Source organism: Mustela nigripes, chromosome 4 (assembly GCF_022355385.1).
Source record: "Mustela nigripes isolate SB6536 chromosome 4, MUSNIG.SB6536, whole genome shotgun sequence".
Classification (NCBI taxonomy): domain Eukaryota; kingdom Metazoa; phylum Chordata; class Mammalia; order Carnivora; family Mustelidae; genus Mustela; species Mustela nigripes.
Genome location: NC_081560.1, coordinates 158,636,240 through 158,659,631, shown reverse-complemented (window position 1 = coordinate 158,659,631; position 23,392 = coordinate 158,636,240). Strand labels below are relative to the sequence as shown.

The following is a 23,392-nucleotide window of genomic DNA, read 5'->3' as shown; positions in this document are numbered from 1 at the left end:
TAAGATAATAGTACTAGTATTTGCTCTTTGGCCATGGTTCCTAACACTGAGCTCCTAAATCTCTTGGGATTTCCTGGGTAGTAGGAAGGTCTTTTGTTCTAATGAGGTGACTCATGGGCTCCTAGATTGAGGCTACTCTTGAGAAAGACCAAGCCATGATTCGAAGCTTGGAACTTTCTGCTCCATCTCCCGTTCTCAAGAGGGGGGCGAGAAGTTGAGCTAATGACTGATCACATACTTACATGATGAAGCCTCCGTAGAAATCCCCAAAATACAGGATTCAGAGAGCTTCTGGGTTGGTGAACACATACAGGTGTTGGGAGAGTGTTGTGTCCAAGACCTCTTGTCCCTTCCACATACCTTGCCCAACACAGCTCTTCTGTCTGGACATCCATCTGTAACCTTTATCATATCCTCTTATGATAAACTAGTAAACAGTAAAAAAAAAAAAAAAAAAAACAACCTCTTTTCCTGAGTTTTGTGAGCTGCTCTAGCCAGGTAATCAAACCTGAGGAGGAAGTCATGGGAACCTCCACCTTAGAGCCAACAGCTCGGAACCAGGACTGGCATCTAAAGTAGGGGAGGGGCAGCCTTGTGGGACTGAGCCCTTAATGTGTCCTCAGGTAGATAGTGTCAGGATTGAGGTAAATTGTTGGACGCCCAGCTGGTGTTGTGGAATTGCTTGATGTGGGAAAATCCCCCACACATCTGTGTAGTGTTGAGAGTGTGGTAGTCCTCTGACGGTAAAGGAGGAACACAGGGAGAGTGAATTTTTCCTACTTGGTTGCCAAAGAGCCCCGAGCTGTGCCACCTCCTGTTGCCCCAACCAAGAGATCCTTTGAGAGATGCAAACGGGCTCAACCTGTCACTTCCCTAAGGGATCAGACAGGTAAAAGATCAAGTGTTGCAATCCCATCCCTATTCAGACACCTGCTGGCTTCTGGAACCTCAGCCTGGCCCCTGAAGGACCCTGCTGTTTTGTCTCTACCATCTGGAATCTGTTCCTAGACCAGATTCTTCTACTCCTCTACTCCTTCTCAGTCTTTTCGTGTTGGACCTAAAGTACTGCAGGAGCATTTTATGAACATGCAGTCTGTCTGCTATTCAGTTAGAGCCTCCTTGAGTTCTCCCATCAGTCTGGCCTACATAAATGCTCAATAGATCTTGCTTGAAGTAGAACATTCCCTTCTTCCACCAGCTCCACCAGTGGCCAGCCATCTTTGGTAAACAGACCAAAGGTGGCAAATTAGGCAGTTTTCTTTGGCACAGCCTCCTTGTCACTGACCCTGAATGTCCCATGCCTAGTGGTCCCACAACCACTTTTAAGAGCTGTTGACTTGTTACCCCTTCTCAGTATTCTGTTTGACAAAAATAACCCCCTTCCCCAAATTTACTTCTGACACTCTACCCTATACACTTCCATCTACAACACGCACTGGTCTTTGATGATTAGAAAGAGAGCTCCAAGGCCTTACAGAGTCAAAGAAATATCCATCAGTGTTCAAGAGATCATCATTTACATTTTTTAACTTGCCCTGTTATGAGCAGTTTTGCCCCAAGGCTACTCAGGGAACAAAAGTTGAGGCTCCAGACTTCTCTGAACTATGTTGGTTGTTCCTTCTTCTCTCCACCTCTTTGAGCCCGGAAGGCACAGAGGAAGTGGGAAAGGTCTGGGGGAGGGCAGGAATTCTCAGCTGCAACAGTCCAGAGCCTGGCTTTGGGGCGGGTGAGCATACTTTGGATGGCCTGCTCTTTGTGGAGCTGGAGCTGTTCCATCTCAAGTGGCGGCTCCCAGTGTGTGCTGGATCTGCTGGGAGGCGTGGTGATGTCCAGAACCCAGATTACTGTCTTAGAGCTCAGACTCACCAGGGGGAGGGTCCTACCAGAGCTTCTGCAGGTGACTGCAAGCTATGCTCAGGAAAATCCAGGGCGATCTAATGGAATCATGGCCACGTGGAGGTGTGCAAGGCAGAGCCAGCCCAGCCAGAGGTAGCATCCCCACCCTTTCCAGAGCCTCCCCAGGCACCGACCGCCTCTCTTCTCGGCAGCCCCTGCATTAGCAGATGGCTCCAGCTTCAATGCTCATCACCGTTTCCGGACTTGGGCCCCAGTTATGTTTCATATTTTTGCTCTTTTGCTTCTCTTCTTTCATCCCAGTTGGTTTACAAAGAAGAAGTTGTGCTGTATCTCCAAGTTCTTAACTAATACAAATAACTTCCTACTTTCTAATGTTCACACGGTTTAAACCAAACCCAGACTTCCCATAGCAGTACTGAACCATGGTCAGTTCTGGAGGATTAAGCTTACTACTTAGTGGGTAGTGAAGGGGGCTCCTGACAAATGACAAAAGTCTCTGAAACCCTCTCTATCAGAATGACAGTGGACTAATGAAGGGAAGTTTTGGGGTTCCAAGTGCTAGGCAGAGTCTCTGGGGTGTGGGGCCCAGCTCTGAGTATATTTGAAAGCCTCTCAGGTAATTCAATATGCAGCTAAGGTTTCAAACCAATGTTTTAGAAAGACTTTCAAAAACGTTTGAGACCCCGAGGGATTTCTGATGAAATCCTAGTGGAGGTTTTCATTATACCATGTCAGAAATTCCTTTAACCAAAACGGAGATTTTGTAATAGCAGAATGTCCTGGGGTTCTTCAAGACAGCAAACTACAGTCAGTGTCAGATGTTTTTTAAAACAGTCCTCAAGAAGTTAAAAATAGAATTACCATGTGATCCAGAAATCCACTGCTGTGTATATACACAAAAGAATTGAAGGCAGGGACCCAAATGGATATTTGCACAGCCATGCTCATAGCAGCATTATTCACAATAACCAAAAGGTAGAAGCAGTCCATTGATAGCTGTCCATCAATAGATGAATGGATAAACAAATGTAATATATACACACTGCTGAATTTATTACAAAAAGACACCATTAGAAGTGACTCTCATGGGCGCCTGGGTGGCTCAGTGGGTTAAGCCGCTGCCTTCGGCTCAGGTCATGATCTCAGGGTCCTGGGATCGAGTCCCACATCGGGCTCTCTGCTCAGCAGGGGGCCTGCTTCCCTTCCTCTCTCTCTGCCTGCCTCTCTGCCTACTTGTGATCTCTCTCTGTCAAATAAATAAATAAAATCTTAAAAAAAAAAAAAAAAGTGACTCTCGTGCCTTGGCAGCCTAAACAAGCAAACCAGAACATAAGCCTATAAATGTCTCAAGGTTAAGAAATCAAATTGAGGGGTGCCTGGGTGGCTCAGTGGGTTAAAGCCTTTGCCTTGGGCTCAGGTCATGATCCCAGGGTCCTGGGATCGAGCCCTGCGTCGGGCTCTCTGCTCAGCAGGGAGCCTGCTTCCTCCTCTCTCTGACTGCCTCTCTGCCTACTTGTAATCTCTGTCTGTCAAATAAATAAATAAAATCTTAAAAAAAAAAAGAGAGAAAGAAAAGAAAAGAAATCAAATTGAGTCTTGCATTGGGCTCCCTGATCAGTGGAGAGTCTGCTTCTCCCTCTCGCTCTAACCTCCCACCCCGGCCCCGGCCCCTGCTTGTGTACATGCGCGCTCTCTCTCTCTCTCTCAAATAAATAAAATCTTAAAGAAAAGAAAAAATCAAAACCAAAGGGCAAAAAATAGCAATTAACCCTCTAGGCTTTCCCAAATAATGCAACCACTTAAGCTCTAGCCAATCAAATAATTTCCTTGTTTTCCTTCCACATTTGTTCTATAAAAGTCTTTTCCTCTGGCTCTTGCAGGTAGAGCACTCTTAATTGCTTCTGCTTTGTCACTGCCCAGTCAAATATATGTTTGCTCAAATAAAATATTAAAAATTTTAATATACTTCCATTTGTCTTTCGGCAGTGCAATGCAGAATTAGTAGGTCTTAAAGAGGAAGGGAACTCTGAGACAGCCTGCAATGGGACTAAATCTTGAGGACATTACACTGAGTAGAGTATGCCAGTCACTCAAGGACATGTATTGTTTGATTCCACTTACATGAGATACCCAGAGTAGTCAGACTCCTAGAAACTGAAAGTAGCTGGGAATGGGGAGCTGGGGTTTAATGGGTACAGGATTTCAATTTTGTAAGCTAGAATGACTTCTGTGGATGGATGGTGGTGATGGTTGCACAACAATGGGAATGTCCCCAATGCCACCAATTGGACACATGGTTTAGATGGTGAATTTTATGATCTGTGTATTTTATCACAATTTAAGAAGTTTTTGAAACTGTTGTCTAAGTACTTCTGTAAATGAAAGAACACATTTTTCAAAAATTAACATATAATGTATTATTTGCCCCAGGGGCACAGGTCGTGAATCATCAGGCTTACACAATTCATAGCACTCGCCATAGCACATACCCTTTCCAATGTCCATAACCCCACCACCCTATCCCTCCCCCCACAACCCCCCAGTAACCCTCAGTTTGTTTCATGAGAGTAAGGGTTTCTTATGGTTTTTCTCTCTCCCGGGCCCCATCTTGTTTCATTTTTTCCCTCCCTTCTCCCCATGACCCCTTGCCCTGCCTCTCAAATCCCTCATATCAGAGAGATCATATGATAGTTGTCTTTGATTGACTTATTTCACTGAGCATAATACCCTCTAGTTCCATCCACGTCATTGTAAAGGGCAAGAGTTCTTTTGATGGCTGCATAGTATTCCATTGTGTGCATATGTGTGTGTGTGTGTGTGTGTGTGTGTGTGTGTGTGTGAGTATCACCTCCTCTTTATCCATTCATCTGTTAATGGACATCTAGGTTCTTTCCATAGTTTGTCTATTATGGACATTGCTGCTGTAAACATTCAGGTGCACATGCCCCTTCAGATCACTACATTTGTATCTTTAGGGTAAATACCCAGTATTGCAATTGCTGGGTCATAGGCTCTATTTTCAACTTTCTGAGGAACCTCCATACTGTTTTCCAGAGTGACTGCACCAGCTTGCATTCCCACCAACAGTGTAGGAGGGTTCCCCTTTCTCCACATCCTTGCCAACATCTGTTGTTTCCTGACTTGTTAATTTTAGCCATTCTGACTGGTGTGAGGTGGTATCTCACTGGTTTTGATTTGTATTTCCCTGATGCCGAATGATGTTGAGCACTTTTTCATGTGTCTGTTGGCCATTTGGATGTCTTCTTTGCTGAAATGTCTGTTCATGTCTTCTGCCCATTTCTTGATTGGATTATTTGTTCTTTGGTTGTTGAGTTTGATAAGTTCTTTGCAGATTCTGGTTATTAGCCCTTTATCTGATATGTCATTTGCAAATATCTTCTCCCATTCTGTCAGTTGTCTTTTAGTTTTGTTGCCTGTTTCCATTGCTGTGCAAAAGATTTTGATCTTGATGAAGCCCCAGTAGTTCATTTTTGCCCTTGCTTCCCTTGCCTTTGGTGATGTTTCTAGGAAGAAGTTGCTGTGGCTGAGGTTGAAGAGGTTACTGGCTATGTTCTCATTAAGGATTTCAATGGATTCCTGTCTCACATTTAGGTCTTTCATCCATTTTGAGTCTATTTTTGTGTGTAGTGTAAGGAAACAGTCCAGTTTCATTCTCCTGCATGTGGCTGTCCAGTTTTCCCAACACCATTTGTTGAAGAGACTGTCTTTTTTCCATTGGAGATTTGAAAGAACACATTTTTATCCAGGACAGAAGACCTACTCATGATTGTGATTCATTTAATAGAATGAAGGCCATGGTATGAATGAATAACAAAGGGAAATCAGTTAATTAATATCCTACCAGGATCAAGTAATTTTTATTAGCTTCCTAGAGGTGAAAAATGTCATTACTTTGCCACTTAGATTATGGTACACTAATTGGTAGCAAGGTAGGAATGCAAAAAAAGCAAATCAACAACAGCAAGGGTCATCATATGCCAAAGTTTGATAGCAGTGTGGCCTCCAGATCTCACATGGAAAGACTGCAGATCTTGGAGTTCCTTCTCTAGGGCCTTTCAAACTAAACTTGCTGTGGTGAGAATTTGTCAAACGATTTGAATATTATCCCTCATGGGTCTCTGCAAGCTCTCTAGTGAAGCATGTAGCCAATGTGGTCACACCATAATAACCACTGTAGTCTCAAACCCAAGCTGGGCAAGCATCTACAGAGACTGGCTGCCAATAGGGACCTGGAAAGGTTCTAGATGTGGACAATATTAAGGGACAGAATGCCTAGGACACAATGAAATACAGCAATTTAAAGCATTGCATGGCTCTGTTTGGCTAAAGAAGGCAAGGTACCCAATGATCAGTGGGGACATGATCCACAAAGAAGGAGAGATGCCATCTGAGCAAGGATTTGGGGGCAGGAGGTAGATTCAAGAGACTTTATGTGCCTAAATGTAGGAAGGCCAGAAGGGCTCATGATCATGCCTGCTAGGCTAAAGGTTTCTCAGTGTGGTCATTGTTGGCCCTCTGTTCAGCTCCTTCACACACACTAACACTCAGTCAGCCGCCAATTAAAAAAAGAGAGAGAGAGAGAGAGAGAGAGATGGGGCACCCAGGTGGCTTAGTGGGTCAAGCCTCTGCCTTCGGCTCGGGTCATAATCCCAGGGTCCTGGGATCGAGCCCCGCATCAGGCTCTTTGCTCAGCGGGGAGCCTGCTTCACCCCATCTCTCTGCCTGCTTGTGATTTCTCTCTCTGTCAAATAAAATAAAATCTTTAAAAAGGAGAGAAAGGAAAAAAAATTTGATTTCTATTTCAGAAAACAGATAAGTAAGTTCAACTAAATTCACTTGTTTTTAAAATCTTACATTAAAAATCTTTCTTGTTAAAAAAAATCTTCATCGTTTTTGATTAGAAAATTAATACTTAAATAATTCAAACAATTAAAAAGGTAGAAAGTAAGGTTAGCCAGAACCTCTCTACCTTCCCCAGTGTAACTGTTAACAGTTTTATTCCTATTCTTCCAGACTTCCTTCATGCATATGCCAATATTAAACTATATATTCAGTGGGTTTGCCTAAAAATGCGTTTTTTCCTTGTTTGCACATATGGGTCTACTTGTATTTTTATTAAATTTATTCCACTATATGAATGTAACATAGTTTATTTAACCTGTGACTTATTGATAGACATTTGTATCATTCTCGGTTTTTTCTCTATTCCAGTCAACACTGCAGCAAACATCCTGGCACTTCTATCTTTGCCCACTTGAATGAGTCCTAGAGAGAATGCTAGATTTAAGAACATTTTCTACTGCCATTTAATTCAACACAAATTATTAGGTTTAAAATTACACCTCCTAGAAACCTACATGTAAATTAGAGTAAAACAAGTCTCACCGAGCCTCATGTCTGTTTGTACTTTATAGAAATACCAGCGAAGGCGGAAGTATAGCCTGTCTGCTGTGTTCCATTCAGCCACCATGTTGCAAGATGTTGGCGAGGCCATTCAGTTTGAAGTCAGCATTGGGAACTATGGCAACAAGTTTGACACGACTTGTAAGCCTTTGGCATCAACCACTCAGTACAGCCGTGCTGTATTTGATGGTAAGAGTCACTCTAACCATCTCTCCTTCCACATTGACAGTGGGTGTACCACAGGACAAGAAGCACCTGGCATAGTCTCCCTTTGGTAGCCATTATGCTCAGTATATGCTTTGTGGGAAGAAAAGGTTGAATGGGGAAGAGAGGTGTCTGGAGTTCAATCATCTTCAAGACTGGTCAAACCCAATAAGTCATAGGCCCTTTGCCAGGGTCTGAACCCTAGTTCCCCCTCCCATGTCCAACTTTCACACTGGCTCTGCTTTGTAAAATCACAAGGTGGCAACTTGCTGAACTCGGAGCTCCCCTAAATCAGCTCCTGCTCTGCCCAGCTCCACCCAACCAAGCCATAAACTACTCTTAGATTGAGTAGTTGAAGTGGATGGGACTTGGGCTCAGGCCCTGGAAAATCTAACTTCTGGTCCTCATTCTGTGACTCGCCAGCATTGTGACCTTAGCCATATCACTTAATTGTAAACTTCAGTTTCAACCACTTCTCCAGAGTTGCTGTGAGGATTGAATCGCTGTATTTGAACACAGGTGGATGAGAAACAGCCCCCACTTTTAAGTTTACATTCTAGTGTGTAAAATAAGTCATAATAGAAAGTGGAGTATGAAAATGCTCTAGTGAAGGTTTCAACAAATGGTTTAAGAGTATACAGAAAGGAGAGAGAAATGCTGATCAAATGTTCCAACAGTATTGCTATAGTTTTTAACTAACTTCTGTATATAAACAGTGTTAAAATATCAAATGTACTAGAAAATGTCAGCTGATAATTCTTAATTATCATAAGGCTCTCAGTAATACAAAACCCCATGTATCCAGCTAAGGCTTTAGCAAAGAGAAAAAATTCTTTTTTTTTTTTTTTTGCCCCAGTTCCAACAAAAATATTTACTTAGAATAGCACTTTTCAGGTGCAGAAACATACAATCTAACCCCCTATGCTGTGTATTTTCTGCTGCCATGTTGTGGAATCATCAGTGATGTTCAGACATATGATCCTGAACCCCTACGAGATCCTAAAATTGTTGTATTCAGTTTACTAGGGTATTTTAGAGAGATTTCCAAAACAACTATCCCTCAGTTCCTTCAAATAAAACTTAAAACCCAGATCACCCCAAACCATTCCGGGTACAGATCGATCAGTAGCCCAGTTTGCATAAATGCATTAAGTGTCCAGTGTTCATCAACTCTCAATGTTCTACACCAGGGAACTACTATTATTACCTGCCTTGGGCCCATACAAAGCCAGTTGTTACCCTGACTTCTTACTGGGAGGACATTAGTCATCGCCTGGATGCGGTAAACATTCTCCTAGCCATGGCAGAACGGTTGGTAAGTTTATCTTTCCTACATTTCCTTTCCACCAAACAGTAAATTATGTGTTAGTTTTAGGCTAGATCCCTCTAACACAAGACCTCAGGATACAATGATAAGATAAATGTTCTTTTGTACAGTTGAGGTAGGTGTTCCAAGGCTGGTACAGAGGTTTGGTGGTAATGAGGACCCAAACTCCTTCCCTGTTGTTGCTCTCCCGTCACTAAGGCGTTGTCATTGTCTGCACAGTTGAGGCAGCTCAGCGCTACACCTGCCCTCCAGCCTGAGGGAAGGGAATGGGGAAGTAGAGGACACAGGCCTTTCCCTTGAAGGGAAAGACCCAGAAGTCACATACTTGACTTCTACTCATTCTCCGTTGGCCAGAATCCAGTCACACAGCCACATCCTTCTTTGGATAGGTTGGGTTACTACTTCTTGGGTTAGCAGGTGACCAGATGAAAGCCCCTTACTGAGGAAGGAGGGAGTGGGTATTGAAGTAGGAGGACAACCCACAGTTTCTGCCACAATGAGGTGTGGCATGGAGAATGGTTCATTCCAGTTGAAACATGTAGCCCTTAGAGCTTTACTGTTAATGGGGTAAAAATCTTCACTGTGGGAGGGGTTGGGCTCAAGGAACCAGAGCCTGACATGTTATATTCTCTTTGTAAACTAGAGGACCTTGTTTGGAGGTTGGGGGTACCTTCTGGTTAAAACTGCATAGATGCAGTATCTGTAATTTTCCATCTAGTTGACATTGATGAGAAGGGGCTCATGGTTGGGCTATGTCTTAAGTCAAAGATACTACATTACTTCTATCAGGTACTAATAAAAATCCATCTATTATTAGTGTTTTGATTTCCAGATTACATTAGTGTTAATATTTTCTAAGCTTTAACCTCTGTCAGGGTGGAACCAACATGTGTGGGGGTCCTGGAATATACCTGAACAAAGAGTCCATGGCAAAGCCTGAAAATACTGTTTTATGTTATGAAGACAATATTGAAGGAGAATTATAGGTTTAAGTCAACTGAAGCATAATCGTTCCCATAACAAAGCTGCAGGTGATATGCAGTGTAGTTATGGTATGAACTTCCAGTCCTCTGTCTTGAGGAACTTAGTAAAGAATTGGTCACCCCTCTATTCTGATGATGTTTTGGGTGTTCTTCAGCCTTATTCATCAACATTGACCAGGCTGTCTATACTCCATGCTCAGCTGGACAGAATGGTGTTTTCCCATGATCAGGTTTATTCTAGTCTTCCTGATTTCTGCAGTTATAACTCCTTTCTCCAAGAGTGAGAAACCCCATTTGTTCATTTGGTAAATCCTAAAATCCACAGATAAACCACTGTGAAAAGCAAATCAGTTTAGAGTTTGATATGTTCATGGTTCTTTCTTTTCTTTAAACTGAGGGTATATCATCAAAATATTATGTTCAAAAGTTATTTGGGTTAGTTTGGTGTAGTTATGCTATTCATCTGCAATAGCAGTCATTTGTTTCTGTTCTATGTTCCATGTTGGGGTTCCTTCCCCCATCTTTATTGGTTTTATTTTATTTCCTCTTTGAATACATAAAATATTTACATGGTTTCAAAGGCCAAAGGTGTAGGAGAGATTGTCCTATTACTTGTACATGTCAGCATTGATTGCATTTTGAAGACAAGTGAATAGTGCTAAGCTATGGTGAGCATTTTTGAATGTAAGAAATTAAATGCTCTGGTTTTTCTGTTAAGCCTTTTGTGCATTTTTTTCTTAAAGATAAATGTTCAACCTTTACTGAGTTTAACAGCATAATGCACAATGACCAATTATTTCCTCTTTCCAAATTCTCCAGCAATTGAATCTTGAGGCTCTGAAAGCAGGGATGCAAGGTAAAGTTCCTGCAAACCAGCTGGCCGAAATATGGTTGAAGCTGATTGATGAAGTTATAGAAGATACAAGGTACAGTGACCTTGTTCCTCTCTCAGAATTCCCAGTCATGCTTTCCTTCCTAGAACTGTAAGACTAAAAGACCCTCTAGGATTGTTTCCATTGTTTGCCTGAAAAAAAGTCGAGGTTCTCAAAAGGCCCTAGTCACTGGGAGGAGTCTCTGAATCACCACCTGGAAAAGCTCCACTTTCGGATTCTGGGCCAGTTCTAAAGCAGCCTCCGGGAGGGGAGGCCAGGAGGCTAGAGGCCTCTTCTGGAAGCACCTCCCAGGGCAGCCCAGGCAAGCGGTGGGGAGACGGAAGGAGGTAGCAGGCCTAGGCCTGACTCGCTCCCATCAATCCCTGTGTGCCCACTGCCAGGAGAAAGGGGACTCCTGGCTCCCACAGAGAAGGGGGCCTCAGGGTGGGGCATTGACTTTGCCATTCAGAATAACAGTCCCAGTTCACAAACATGTTTTTAGAAACAGCCTTTTTACTTGCCTTTTTAACTGAGTGCCTATTGAACTGTGGCTAAAACTCCCTTCACAAAGCCAGTAGATTTGACTTGAGCCAGAAACCCTTTTAGGACTGTGACTTTGGGGAAACAGCTCAGATCCCAGGGCATTTGGAAATCAAAGGGGGAAGTGATTCATCCCAAACTCATTTTAAATATTGACTAATAGTGCAGTGGACAAGGAAGTTACAAAAGAAAAGCCTATTGAAAACTTCTCCTAAGCAGCAAAAATCAGGAATGGTTCCCCACCCCCACCCTCACTCCCAACTCGGGGCTGACACCCTCAGTCTCCCTGTCGTCTTGTGCCTTCTAGTGGTTTCACTAGGTCATTGAAGCCCAGCTGAGATCAGAGCCCTGCTGGCATTTCAATTCAGAGGATTTAAAGCTGGGTCTTAAAGGTCATCTCTCCCAGTCTCCTTATTTAGGGGTGAGCAAAGAGAGGCCCAAGGAGGTGAAGTGGTGCATTTGATAACCAGAGCTGGGTTTTTCGACACAACTTTTCCCACGACATGCTTCACACAGGCAACATCTCTTTGTGGAAGGTCTCCTGTGTGACTTTGGAGCTAGCGGCTTCCATATCCGTTTTGTGCCTCGAGGAATTATTCCTGGGACTTAACCTTTCCAGCCTATGACCACAATTACTAATGCAACCAAACAGAAATATTCGGTAATACCTTCGTGTGGAAAATTCTGTGAATTTCAGGATTTGCTGAGCAAAACACAGAACCATCTATTGACACAGGTTTTGAACCAAATGGATGTGAACTGTTTTTGAAGGATCAAATGGAATCTTTTTAACGTGATGTAACAGGAAACTTGTGTTTAAAGGAAGTCATGCTGGGATTTCCTTCATTTAAGAAGCTAGGGGACCAAAAAAAAAAAAGAAGAAGCAGCAACAGCAGCTAGGGGACATTCAAATCAATGGAATTTCTAGGTAGAAACAATGTGAGTAGAACTTCCTGGAATTGGTGACAGGCTCACCCAGAGGCCCCACCAGCTGCCGCGGTGAGAGGAAGACTCTGCAGAAGAAGGTGAATTCTGGCCCCAGCTCAGCGGTTCTAGACTTCTCATTTTAATGGGAGCTTTGCCTCCACAAGTGGTTCTTAACCTTTTGGGAAACTAATGGGCCCCTTCAAATTTCTAATGAGATGGATAATGAGGAAGACAAAGCTTAATGACGAAGGCCACATCATTCAGACTTTACTCAGCAGTCGGCATTGTTCTAAGTGCTCTCCATATATGAATTCATTTATTCTCACAGCGGCCCTAACAGTTAGATGCTCTTGTCCCAGCTTTGAAGACAGGAAAACAAAGAGATTAACTGCTCAGAATCACAGAACTAGTAAATGGTGGGTCAGGATTTGTACCCAGATGGTCGGCTCCAAAGCATGGGGTCTTTGTCATACGTGGCAAGGCCTGCCAACACAGACACAGATTTTAAAATAAGTTCCAGGAGTTTGCAGACCTGCCAAGACCCCCTGCCCTCCTCCACGCACTGCCTAGAGGTGTGTGGTCCTTGGGAACCCTTCTGCTGAATGCTCTGTGATCTGCCTTCATCTTGTGGGTCTGTACTCCGGTTGTAAGAAGCAAAAAAAAAAAAGGAAGATGTGTTCCTCCCAAATGCTGCAGCTGTTTCCATCTCCTCTCCAGTGACTCCACGGGGTCTGGAGTTAAACCCAAGAAATTGCTTTGGAATGTTAATCCCCCTCCCCGCAATGCTCAGAATCTGTCAAGCAGGTCAGTTCTGCCAACACCACAGACACGGCTCCCAAGATGGAAGTCAAACGGAAATGGATTCGACAGCTCTGACACCCAGAAAGCTGTTCTGCAGAATATCTGTTTCATTTCTTTTCTTTCTTTAGGTACACATTGCCTCTCCTGGAAGGAAAAGCCAATGTCACAATTCTCGACACTCAGATCCAAAAGCTGCGGTCCCGATCTCTCTCCCAGATCCACGAGGCAGCTGTGAGGATGAGGTCTGAGGCCACGGAGGTGAAGTCTACACTGGCAGAAATCGAGGACTGGCTTGAAAAATTGCTCCAACTGACTGAAGAGGTAGGACTTTTTAACTCCTCAAAGGTCACTTGGTATGGAAGAGGGCTTCTGTGGAATGGCACCACGGCTAGAGAAGGCGGTTGGAGAATCTAGTATCTGGGATATTGAGCAGATCTGACAAGAGCAGGCAGCTGAGGAGTTACTGGGCTGGGATGCTCATGGGTAATGGGCTGAGCATCACTGAAATGGGGACGGGAGAAGAACATTGAGTTGGGGGTCCTGGAAAGGTCTTCACGGTCGATAAATCATTGTCATTACCATGATTTAAGCAGAGAATACCTCAAGTTGAGGGATAATGTCAGATCTGTGGCACAGAGGATGGACGTGCCCTCTTTGCTTGGGATTGGGAAGACCTGCTTGCAAATTCTGAATCTACCATGTGTAAACTTGGGCAGCCTCTGTAAGCTTCAGTGTCCCCATGTATAAAACGGAGACCATTGTAGTACTCCCTTCACAGCACTGTATTGTGAAGATTCAAGGAGATGATGACCGTAAAGGGCTTAGCACAGTACGCAGCACACATTAACCTCTGGGGACTGGAAATCCAAGAGCGTAGGAAACCCCTCCGACTGGGCTTCAGAGATTCAGCTGGAGGGGGATCATCCTATAGTTGTGGATAGAAATACATGTGCCAAAACATGGATTGTTAGTAATTTTTATTTTCTGCTTTCTGTGTTTTAGTACTTTCAAAGTTCCCTTATGGTGAACGTATATCCCCTTTATAATCAGAAAAAAGGAGGTTTAAAAAATAACTAAATGAGGGGCACCTGGGTGGCTCAGTGGGTTAAAGCCTCTACCTTTGGCTCAGGTCATGATCCCCGGGTCCTGGGATCGAGCCCTGCGTCTGGCTCTCTGCTTAGTGGGGAGCCTGCTTCCCCCTCTCTCTCTGCCTGCCTCTCTGCCCACTTGTCTGTCAAATAAATAAATAAAATCTTTTAAAAAAATGAATATCTCCAATTGGGCAAACACAGGATTGTAAGCTGGGGATGCTTTGTCTATGTCCTGTGACCTGTGTGAATCCTGTAACCCTTGACCGCTGTCAAGGGCTTTCTTCAGATGGTGGGTGAGAGAAGAGGGGGTGTTTGGTCAAATACCTCTCAGTGCTGTGGAGGGCAGGGTTTGGGTGGTGAAGCTCCCCTCTGCTTTGCCCTGTTCCTTCCGGCCAGCCGCGGTCTGCCTCCCAGCCCCGCAGGCTCCGGGTGGTCCCAGAAGGTAGGTGACTCCGGAATTCAGGCAGATCCCCACCCACAGAGTTTCTGGGCTAAGGGGAGCCCTGAGGAGCCAGTGGCTGGGCGTCCAGTCCCTCCGCCCTCAGACTAACTCCAGCTCCACCCCTTCTCCATCCGCCCGCGTGACCAGCCGCAGAACAGCATGCCCGACGTTATCATCTGGATGATCCGGGGAGAGAAAAGACTGGCCTATGCACGCATTCCCGCCCATCAGGTTCTCTACTCCACCAGTGGGGAGACTGCGTCCGGCAAGTACTGCGGGAAAACCCAGACCATCTTGCTGAAGGTACGGCCTCACCCCCGTGTACTGTGAACTGCTTCCACACACAACCCACATTCCCGGGAAGGGGCTGCTTTATTTGCTGAACACGGGGTGACTAGGGCGATCGTGATCAATTCCAACCCATTTGGGGGCACCTTCCCCCGGGGCGGTAATTCCCAGAGAGTCGTCTGCTGGCATTCAGTCAAGGTCACTTCTGGAGAGATCTCTGTGACATTAATAGTAACGTGCCATTGTGAATGCCGTGCTTTCTGGCAGGAATTTTCCTCTTATTTCTAATGGCTCATGCTAAGCAAGGCCTCCTTCCCTTCCCTTGTAGTGAGTGTTCAGGAAGAGGAAAAAAAGAAGTAGTAGAGATAGTCTGTACAGCCTGTGCCCTCACGAACTGGTCTTCGGATTGAGAACTGAGAGTCTGCTGCTTTAGAGCAGTTCTGAACATTTTTAGAGCTCCTTTAAGAACCTGGTGGAAGCTACCAGCCCTCTCTTCCAGAAGCGTGCACATTTCACATGCAGCCAACGTTTAATACATGATCCAGGAGCTTCGTAGACCCCGTAAGCCCACCCCAGGACCCTGCATTAAAAACTGCTCTGTGTGTGCTTATGGAGAACCAAGGGAGGGCCCAGGGCTGAAAACCTAGAAATTCAAAACAGTCCTGTGGGCATGGTTTGGCATCCCTGTCCCCGGCCAGTCCCAGCCCAAAGAGAAAGAAAGAAAGAAAGAAAAATCAAGAAGAGAAAAAGCAGCCAGGGGACAGTGTTCTTTTAAAACATGGAGATATCTCCTAATTTTTAATAAATGTACTCATTGTTCTTTAATCAGGAGGGTGAAAATAGAACCAGAGTGATTATCTTCCTTCACGTATCTCTGGGTGGAATAAATGTTACTTCAGGTAGAACCACAATGACAGTTGTGTCTGTAAGCAGTCGGTGGAAGCAAACTGATTAATAAATAAAATTTTACAGTGGATGGGGGAGGAGGCAACATGGTATTCTCCGTGCTAGGTTTTAGAACCTGGTGGATAAAGATCAAAATGCTTCCAAGGCGATGTTGTATGTATTTATTGATTTTGTTAACACTCATTATCCACTTTAGGGAGATGTTGAATTCATAGGGGTTTTTTGCTCAAAAAATTATTGAAGACCCCAGAGAGCTTTTGTCTTTGTGGGCTATAGCTATCAATATTTATTGTAATAGAAATTAAAATGAGAAATTTAAAAAATATTTATTACTTCATTTTATTTTATTTTATTTTTTTAAAGATTTTATTTATTTATTTGAGAGAGAGACAGTGAGAGAGAACATGAGCAAGGAGAAGGTCAGAGGGAGAAGCAGACTCCCCATGGAGCTGGGAGCCCGATGTGGGACTTGATCCCGGGACTCCAGGATCATGACCTGAGCCGAAGGCAGTCGTCCAACCAACTGAGCCACCCAGGTGCCCTATTACTTCATTTTAAAATAACAATAATTAAACCCATTATATGTTAATATAAATTACATATTTTTAATAACATATAACTGCATTCTCTTTACAAAATTAGAAGGGCATTTTACATTTTTGCAAACCTCTTTAATGCCTGGCTTCACAGAAATACAACTGGATTCCCATATCTGCTTCTACAGTTGATCTGATAGAATAAGTTGTTTGGTTAATTATATGAAGAGGGGGCGCCTGGGTGGCTCAGTCAGTTAAGCATCTTCCAGTCATGATCCCAGGGTCCTGGGATAGAGAGCGCCCTCAACCCCCCCCCATTTCTCAGTGGGGGGCCTGCTTCTCCCTCTGCCTGCCACTTCCCCTGCTTGTGCTCTCTCTCAAATAAATAAAATCTTTTTAAAAATTTCTAAAAAATAAAAGAAGTCTATGAAGAGAATTGGGCCTCACATAGATACGTAATTGGACAATGGAAGAGTATTTTAATATCCTTTTCAGATAATTGTGGATACACATTTTTTGGTATAACATTAGACTCAAGTAGTAATAACCTCTAAAAGGTGATTACAATATGGAGTTTGAAACCATATCAGTGAACTTTTCATTCTCAGCTGCATTGAAATCCATTGGTTTATTTTGTACTTTGAATGATTCTATTATCCATGCATGATTCTATTGTCCAAGCATTTAGCATTAATCATTTAGAAAGTAACCAGTTCATTGAGTTATGCAGAACTTCCTAATGTTGACACATTTCATCTTACAACGTTGAACGAAAATCACTTTAATTAATATCACTCATCCAAAAAGTCTCTGTGTATCAGAATGCTATCAGGCTCACCGTGACAGATATGTTTTCCAAAATTCTCATTTTTTACTTGAAAGCCCGAATTTTATTATTGGCAACAGAATGCAGTCAGTTATTATACCTGAAGTGGCAGTCCTGTTTTATGTTCAAGGAAACCTCTGCCCCATAATCAAATCTGAATAATCATATTTGTCTGTCAGTTGCTGTTTCAAGTAAAAAAGTTTTCTATTAAAAGAAAAGGCTAATTCAATTCACATTTCAAGCAATTGCACAAGAGCTTTTTCTCAAGATACACATTAATATGCAGCAGAAGTGGGTTGTGTCTACTTTCCCTTTCATTACACAAAATATTAAGATGTACTCAATGGGCTCCTGGCTGGCTCAGTCCATAGAGCACGTGACTCTTTTTTTTTTTTTTAAGATTTTATTTATTTATTTGACAGACAGAGACCACAAGTAAGCAGAGGCAGGCAGAGAGAGAGGAGGAAGCAGGCTCCCTGCTGAGCAGAGAACCCAATGTGGGGCTCGATCCCAGGACGCTGGGATTCCAAAGGCAGAGGCTTTAACCCACTGAGCCACCCAGGCGCCCCGAGCACGTGACTCTTGATCTCAGAGTCATAACTGGAGCTTACTTAAAAAATAAAAAATAAAAAAATTTAAAAAGACGTACTCAAGAATCATGATTTGATAAGATTAGTAATTTTTACTGTTTTTTGGAGGGAATTCATAAGTAGAACTAGTATTTGTTTTCTTCATTGAGTGAGGAAGAAGATTATGACACGGGTGGAGTTTGGTGCTACTGCCCCCATTCCCACTGCAATGCCCAGAGTCTCATCTATAGGCTTTCGCACCATCAATGCAGCAAAAAAGACAAGGAACATCTTGGTATTATTATTAGGAAAGCAGTTTAACTTCAAGAACCTCCTAGAAAAGTCTCAAGGACACATGGGGGTCCATGGCTCACATTTGGTGAACCCTTGCTTTTATTGTTATTATAATCTCTGCTTGTAGGGTCATTTGGAAATGCTCAAACGCAAACATAAAATTAGACTGGGGAAAGGGATGCTTGGATATTCAGTCTGCTTTGGGCTGGAATTCAGTGTCATAGCCTGTGCTGCCCCCAACTTCACAGAGCGTGTTATTGTGTGTCTCACAGTACCCGCAGGAGAAAACCCACGGACCAAAGGTGCCCGTGGAGCTGCGAGTGAACATCTGGCTGGGCTTGAGTGCTGTGGAGAAGAAGTTCAATAGCTTCGCAGAAGGAATGTTCACCGTCTTTGCTGAAATGGTACCTTCAGTGACATCAGCGTCTTTTCCTCTTGGTGGTAGGGGTGGGGGTGTTCCTGTTACTTGTCCTTAGAGAAAGTATTCATCCTTCAGCACCCGGCCATCAGTACTACCTAAAATCCCATCCGAGGGACCTTCATCTGGGGGGATGGGGAAGGACTCACAGGAGGTTTTCTTGTCCACGTCGGGACCCACCGGAGTGATTCACATGTAGACAAACCAGTAAGGAGGGTGCTGGGGAGGTGCAGACGTGGAGAGGCGTGCTTGGAGCTGGGGGTCTTTGGAAGGCAGAGGATGTATTCCTCATGTAGGGAAATCTTCCCTAAGTGATTGTAAAACTGTGTATCCTGTTGAAGATTCTGACTGCCGGGGCCGCCCTGGAAATTCCGATTGTGTCACTGAGAGAGGGATTAGCAGCAGCAAGGATTCCCTTGTGGGTGGACATGGGGCCTCAGTGGACCGCTTGGGGAAACAATGAAACACATGGGAGCCACACAAGGCCCTTACGGCATGGGCTTGGAAGCACTATTGGAGATAAATAGAGGGAGGGCTGGAAGCCACAGGGGAGGCCCTGGACCACGGGCATTTATGTACGGTCAGCTGGGCATTGTGGAGTGGGCATCAGCACATACAGGAGACACTCGTTCCAGCATTTGTGGAGGGTTTCTTGGCATTAGCCTGCCCTCCAGCTCTGAAGCTAGAGCTAAGCTGCTAGTACTGAGCAAGGATCAACCAGTCCAGGGCCCTCTTCCCTCCTTTCCCATTTCTAGACCCTTTCTGCATAGCTCAGACTCTAGCTCCACCTCATGTAAAAGAGACGATCTGTGCATTTCAGTTGCTTGACTCTAGTTTCTTTAGATTCGCACAACCTAGGAGTACCATTAGGGGCACGTTAATAACAATAGTGGACATTTCACTGGTTCTTGCCTTCCTATGCCAATACTAGACCTCGGTTCTCTGCAGAACCCCCCAGCACTGCCCTCCCCTACCACATTTCTGGAAGTCTCTGAAGTGCTTCACATGTGCTAACAGTCTTGCCAAACTTCTTGTCTAGATTCTACTATATCCATGCTGGCTTCCAAGCAGAAGTAGTGGAAACACCCTGCTCCTCCATTCTGTGTCCTTGTCACTTAGAAACCAAAGGAGCCATGCACATGTCCCCAGGTCTAGCTTCTTTAGCTGCTTCCTCAAGCTTATCTCCTTTCAAGGCTCAGAACGTCTATCTGAGACAGGTACTGTTGTGTCTGCTTGAACCCAATTTCCCCATCAAACCTCTACTCATACTTCTTCCTTCTTCAACCTCAGACTTCTCTGTCACTTGCAAATCATCTTTTCAGTGGGCTCATCTGCAGAAAAATGGAAGTTTCAGCTGACACCCAAACAGGGACACTCACCACTGGCAAATCTCAGCCCTTTTGGTGGTTGACAGAGTCAAGAGCAGACCATTGTAGATTTATAACTTCTAACTTAGAAATGTCTTGTAAACAAGACTCTGTCTTTGCCACTAAACCCATTTCTAGAATGGTCTTGGTCTTTATCCCCACTATATTCCAGAGGGGATGAAGCCACAGAACTTTTAGGTGCCATAAAGGTAAGGCCCTTAAAGGACCTTCATATGTCACACAGGTTCCTTGTAGAGTACCTGGAAATGCACCATCAATTATAATGTTGATTCTGCATGGAAATGTGCCCAGGTTCTAGGCAGTAGACTGTTCACAAATAAACTCTTAGAAGCCTGCACATTCATAAATCGAGGATTTATGGGTATTCAAAAATTGGCTTCAGAGAACCATTTGGAGCCATTCAGTATAATAATGGAAGCAATTAGTGTGATATATTGCTATTTACAAAGTACTTTCAACTGCACATTTGAACAGTTCTATGGGAACTGTGGTATTATCCCCAGTGAACAGATGGGAATACTGAGTCTAGAAGGATGAGAGATTTACCCAAAGTTACATAATCAGTAGCAGCCCAAGTTAGGTCCGTGCCTTCTGGGTATAAAATTTTTTCACTTTCTAAAATGGGCTTTTTCACTTAGCTAAAATGGGCTTAAAAATTTATGAGTGGGCCTTATTTCCTTCTCTCTGATGGTTTCTCTCTAATTTGTTTTTAACAGTATGAAAACCAAGCTCTTATGTTTGGAAAATGGGGCACTTCTGGACTAGTGGGTCGTCATAAATTCTCTGATGTCACAGGAAAAATAAAACTCAAGAGGGAATTCTTTTTGCCTCCAAAAGGCTGGGAATGGGAAGGAGACTGGATAGTTGATCCTGAAAGAAGGTAAGTTTTTCCATTTTTCAAGAAAAAAGGATGACAATGAAGCCTTTCCCTAGAAATTGCTTAATGAATCTTGGTAATATTCATATAACATCCGCTGAGCAAAATAAGTCCACAGAAACTTAAAATATGTTATTGGTGCCCCATAATAAAACAAGGAATATAAAAAGCACATGGTACTAACATTTATTAAGAACTTATTTTGCCTGAATGTGTCAAGCAGTGAGCTAAGCACCAATGTGCTAATCACTTTATTGAATCTGGCCTCTAGCCCTACAGGGTAGTTGGTTGTCAAAAACTAGGAAGGGTCTGAGATTTTTAGCTTACTTGCAAGTTAACAAGGTCACCTGCCATACTTCATGGACACTGGCAGGAGACACAGGACTCCTGGGTCAGAGACAAAGAACTTCACTGCCAACAGCTATAGCAGTATCAGTATTCACTTCTGCTCTGGTTCTCACAGCCCCAGTTCCCACAGGGCGACAAGTAGATGGTCAGACACTTAACCATGAAGTGGTTGTATGACCGGAGAGGAACCTGAGCTTGGGGAACCTGAACCTTTTATAATGGATAGCAAGCAAGCATGCTGGCCCTTTGCTTGAGAGAGAATGAGAGACACACTGTCTCTCTGTCTTCCAAGATTATTCCTCCTATAAATATCCTTGACACTGCAGAAAACTCATATAGACCTACCTCCTGACAAATAGTAGCATTATTTCCACTTAATAGGTGAGGAAATCGAGACTGCAGAGATGAAGTAACATGTCCAAAACACATAGGTTGTAGGTGCTACCATTCCAGCCTGGGCACCCAAACTAGCACTCAACTATTATGCTGGTGTGTCTGTAAGAAACAGAGAAACAGTAGAGGGTACACTTTTAATGGGTGGACTGTATCATATGCAAATTGTGTCTCAAAAGCGTATTATTAAAAGAAAGGAACAGTAGAGAGGAGGCAAGTATGCGACCACTGGAGTTTGGGTCCCTGAATGTTGCCAACGGCATCAGAGTCAGAGCTCCCACTTCTCCACCTCACGACAGCATACTTGAGTTTGGAGGAAACAAGTTTGTGAAGTTGGATTTCAAGGCTTCAAACTAGAGTTCTTCCTCTCTGTCCACATTTGTTTCCTGTGATCACAGGCATTAGGGAAGGAGGGAAATGAGCATGCTGGGTCTGGCCTGGTGTGTTAAGCCCTGATGATTGCTCTTGATTGCTTTTAACGTACGACAGCTTGCTTTGGATAGAGTTGGGGTTGCTGGTGAGGAGAAGGGAAATGGGATTTGAATGGGAGAGAAGGAAGGAAGGTTAGTGAGGACAGGGAAAGGCGGAGGCATTGTGTTTGGAAAAGCGGAGGGTCAGAGCATGTCAGGGCTCAATGGGACCCCAGAAGCGGCAGCCAGATCTTCTGTTCTCCTCCTCTGGGTCCCAGAAAATGATGGGATGAGCTAAATTTATACAAATAGTTGGGGCCACTTCTATTCTGATTTCTTTCCAGTGCTTGAGTCTTGGGGAGGATTCAGCAGGGAAAAGATGTTGGGACAGGGAAAAGAAAAAGAAAGCTCACTTGAGTGGGGCCTTGGCAGAAGACTTAAGTCAGAGTTGGAGCCTCTATACTTTCCTTTATGGGTTGTCAAAATAGTTCCAAATCCAAGAGCAAAGCTGGCATGGCAGAGAGTCGGTATGGGTTTCTTAAGTACCTGAATGGAGTCCGGAGTCTTAAATGACCTGGTTTGGCCATCAGCCTAGGAATTATCCAGAAAATTTAAACTCCTCCCTTCAACTTGTGTTACGTAGACCATGCAAGCCATGAATAAAAATTTCCACACCTGGCCTCATGAGACTGTCTCCACTCCATTTTTTAAAATAGGGGGAATGAGGATGGACAACATCCTATTCTTTTGAACTGTTAGCCAGGCTTTTTGCTGCAAAAAAGCTGAACAGCCCTGAACTGAAACAAAAATATGGAACATGAGGTCTGTATAAGGAGCTGCCCACAAGACTGTTTTCCCAGTCCCCACCCCAATTACTGCTAACTTGAGGGGTCCTCTGTGATTTAGGTCTCATTGTTCTCACAGGCCCCTTCTTCAAAAGAATGTCAGAAGTTATTAGCAGGAAGGGTTTGGTGGAGAACCCAAGGGCTAGTGTCAGGAGGGAACCCGAGTAGATGTTTCCCGACCACAGGGCAGAGCTGGGATTGTTGGCTACCATTGCTCCTTTGGTAACACGAGCTTGGCCTGCAGCTTGCTGACTGAGGCAGATGCGGGTCACACGGAGTTCACAGATGAAGTGTACCAGAACGAGAGTCGCTACCCCGGGGGCGAGTGGAAGCCAGCCGAGGACACTTACACTGATGCGGTGAGTGGCCTGCTCCCCCCAGACAGCCTTAAACCCTGACTCTTGGGAACCGTGACCTCCGAATCCACGGACCATGAGGCATGGCCTCCCCTTCTCTTCTGCTCTGTCTCGTGTCCTGAAGAGCCTTGCCTTAGGTTGAAGCCACACCAGTGCACCTCTGATTATTTTCTCTAGAAAAGACTTGGTGTCTGCTGAACTAGCTGTTGGTACAAGGTAAAGTTTGAGTAGTGCAATTTTTTATTGTATATATTTATGTATTTTTTAAATCACAACAAACGGAACGTATATGTCTTTCAAAATATACAAACAGCACAGAGGAAATGAAAAGTAATTCTTCTCCCAGACTTACATTCCATCCCACAGTGATAGTCACTGAAATCGTGTTTCTGTTAAAACCAACTATCTAACTTCTTTTTCCCCCCGCACCTAAATAGAATCAGCAACTTGTATTTTTCTCCCCCCCCCCC

The 23,392-nt window shown here is 44.0% G+C and overlaps 1 protein-coding gene across 2 annotated transcripts in view; it reads left to right on the top strand.

The window, feature by feature from the left end:
• The window catches only part of MYOF (myoferlin), a 159,518-nt gene that overhangs the window by 87,390 nt on the left and 48,736 nt on the right, over positions 1-23,392 (top strand). For both annotated transcript variants that reach the window (XM_059398147.1, XM_059398148.1), the window contains 8 exons: positions 7,293-7,470; positions 8,676-8,800; positions 10,615-10,721; positions 13,064-13,256; positions 14,616-14,771; positions 18,160-18,291; positions 20,410-20,573; positions 22,811-22,925. In XM_059398147.1, the coding sequence (XP_059254130.1) occupies positions 7,293-7,470; positions 8,676-8,800; positions 10,615-10,721; positions 13,064-13,256; positions 14,616-14,771; positions 18,160-18,291; positions 20,410-20,573; positions 22,811-22,925 (1,170 nt within the window). The remainder of the gene's footprint in view (positions 1-7,292; positions 7,471-8,675; positions 8,801-10,614; positions 10,722-13,063; positions 13,257-14,615; positions 14,772-18,159; positions 18,292-20,409; positions 20,574-22,810; positions 22,926-23,392) is intronic.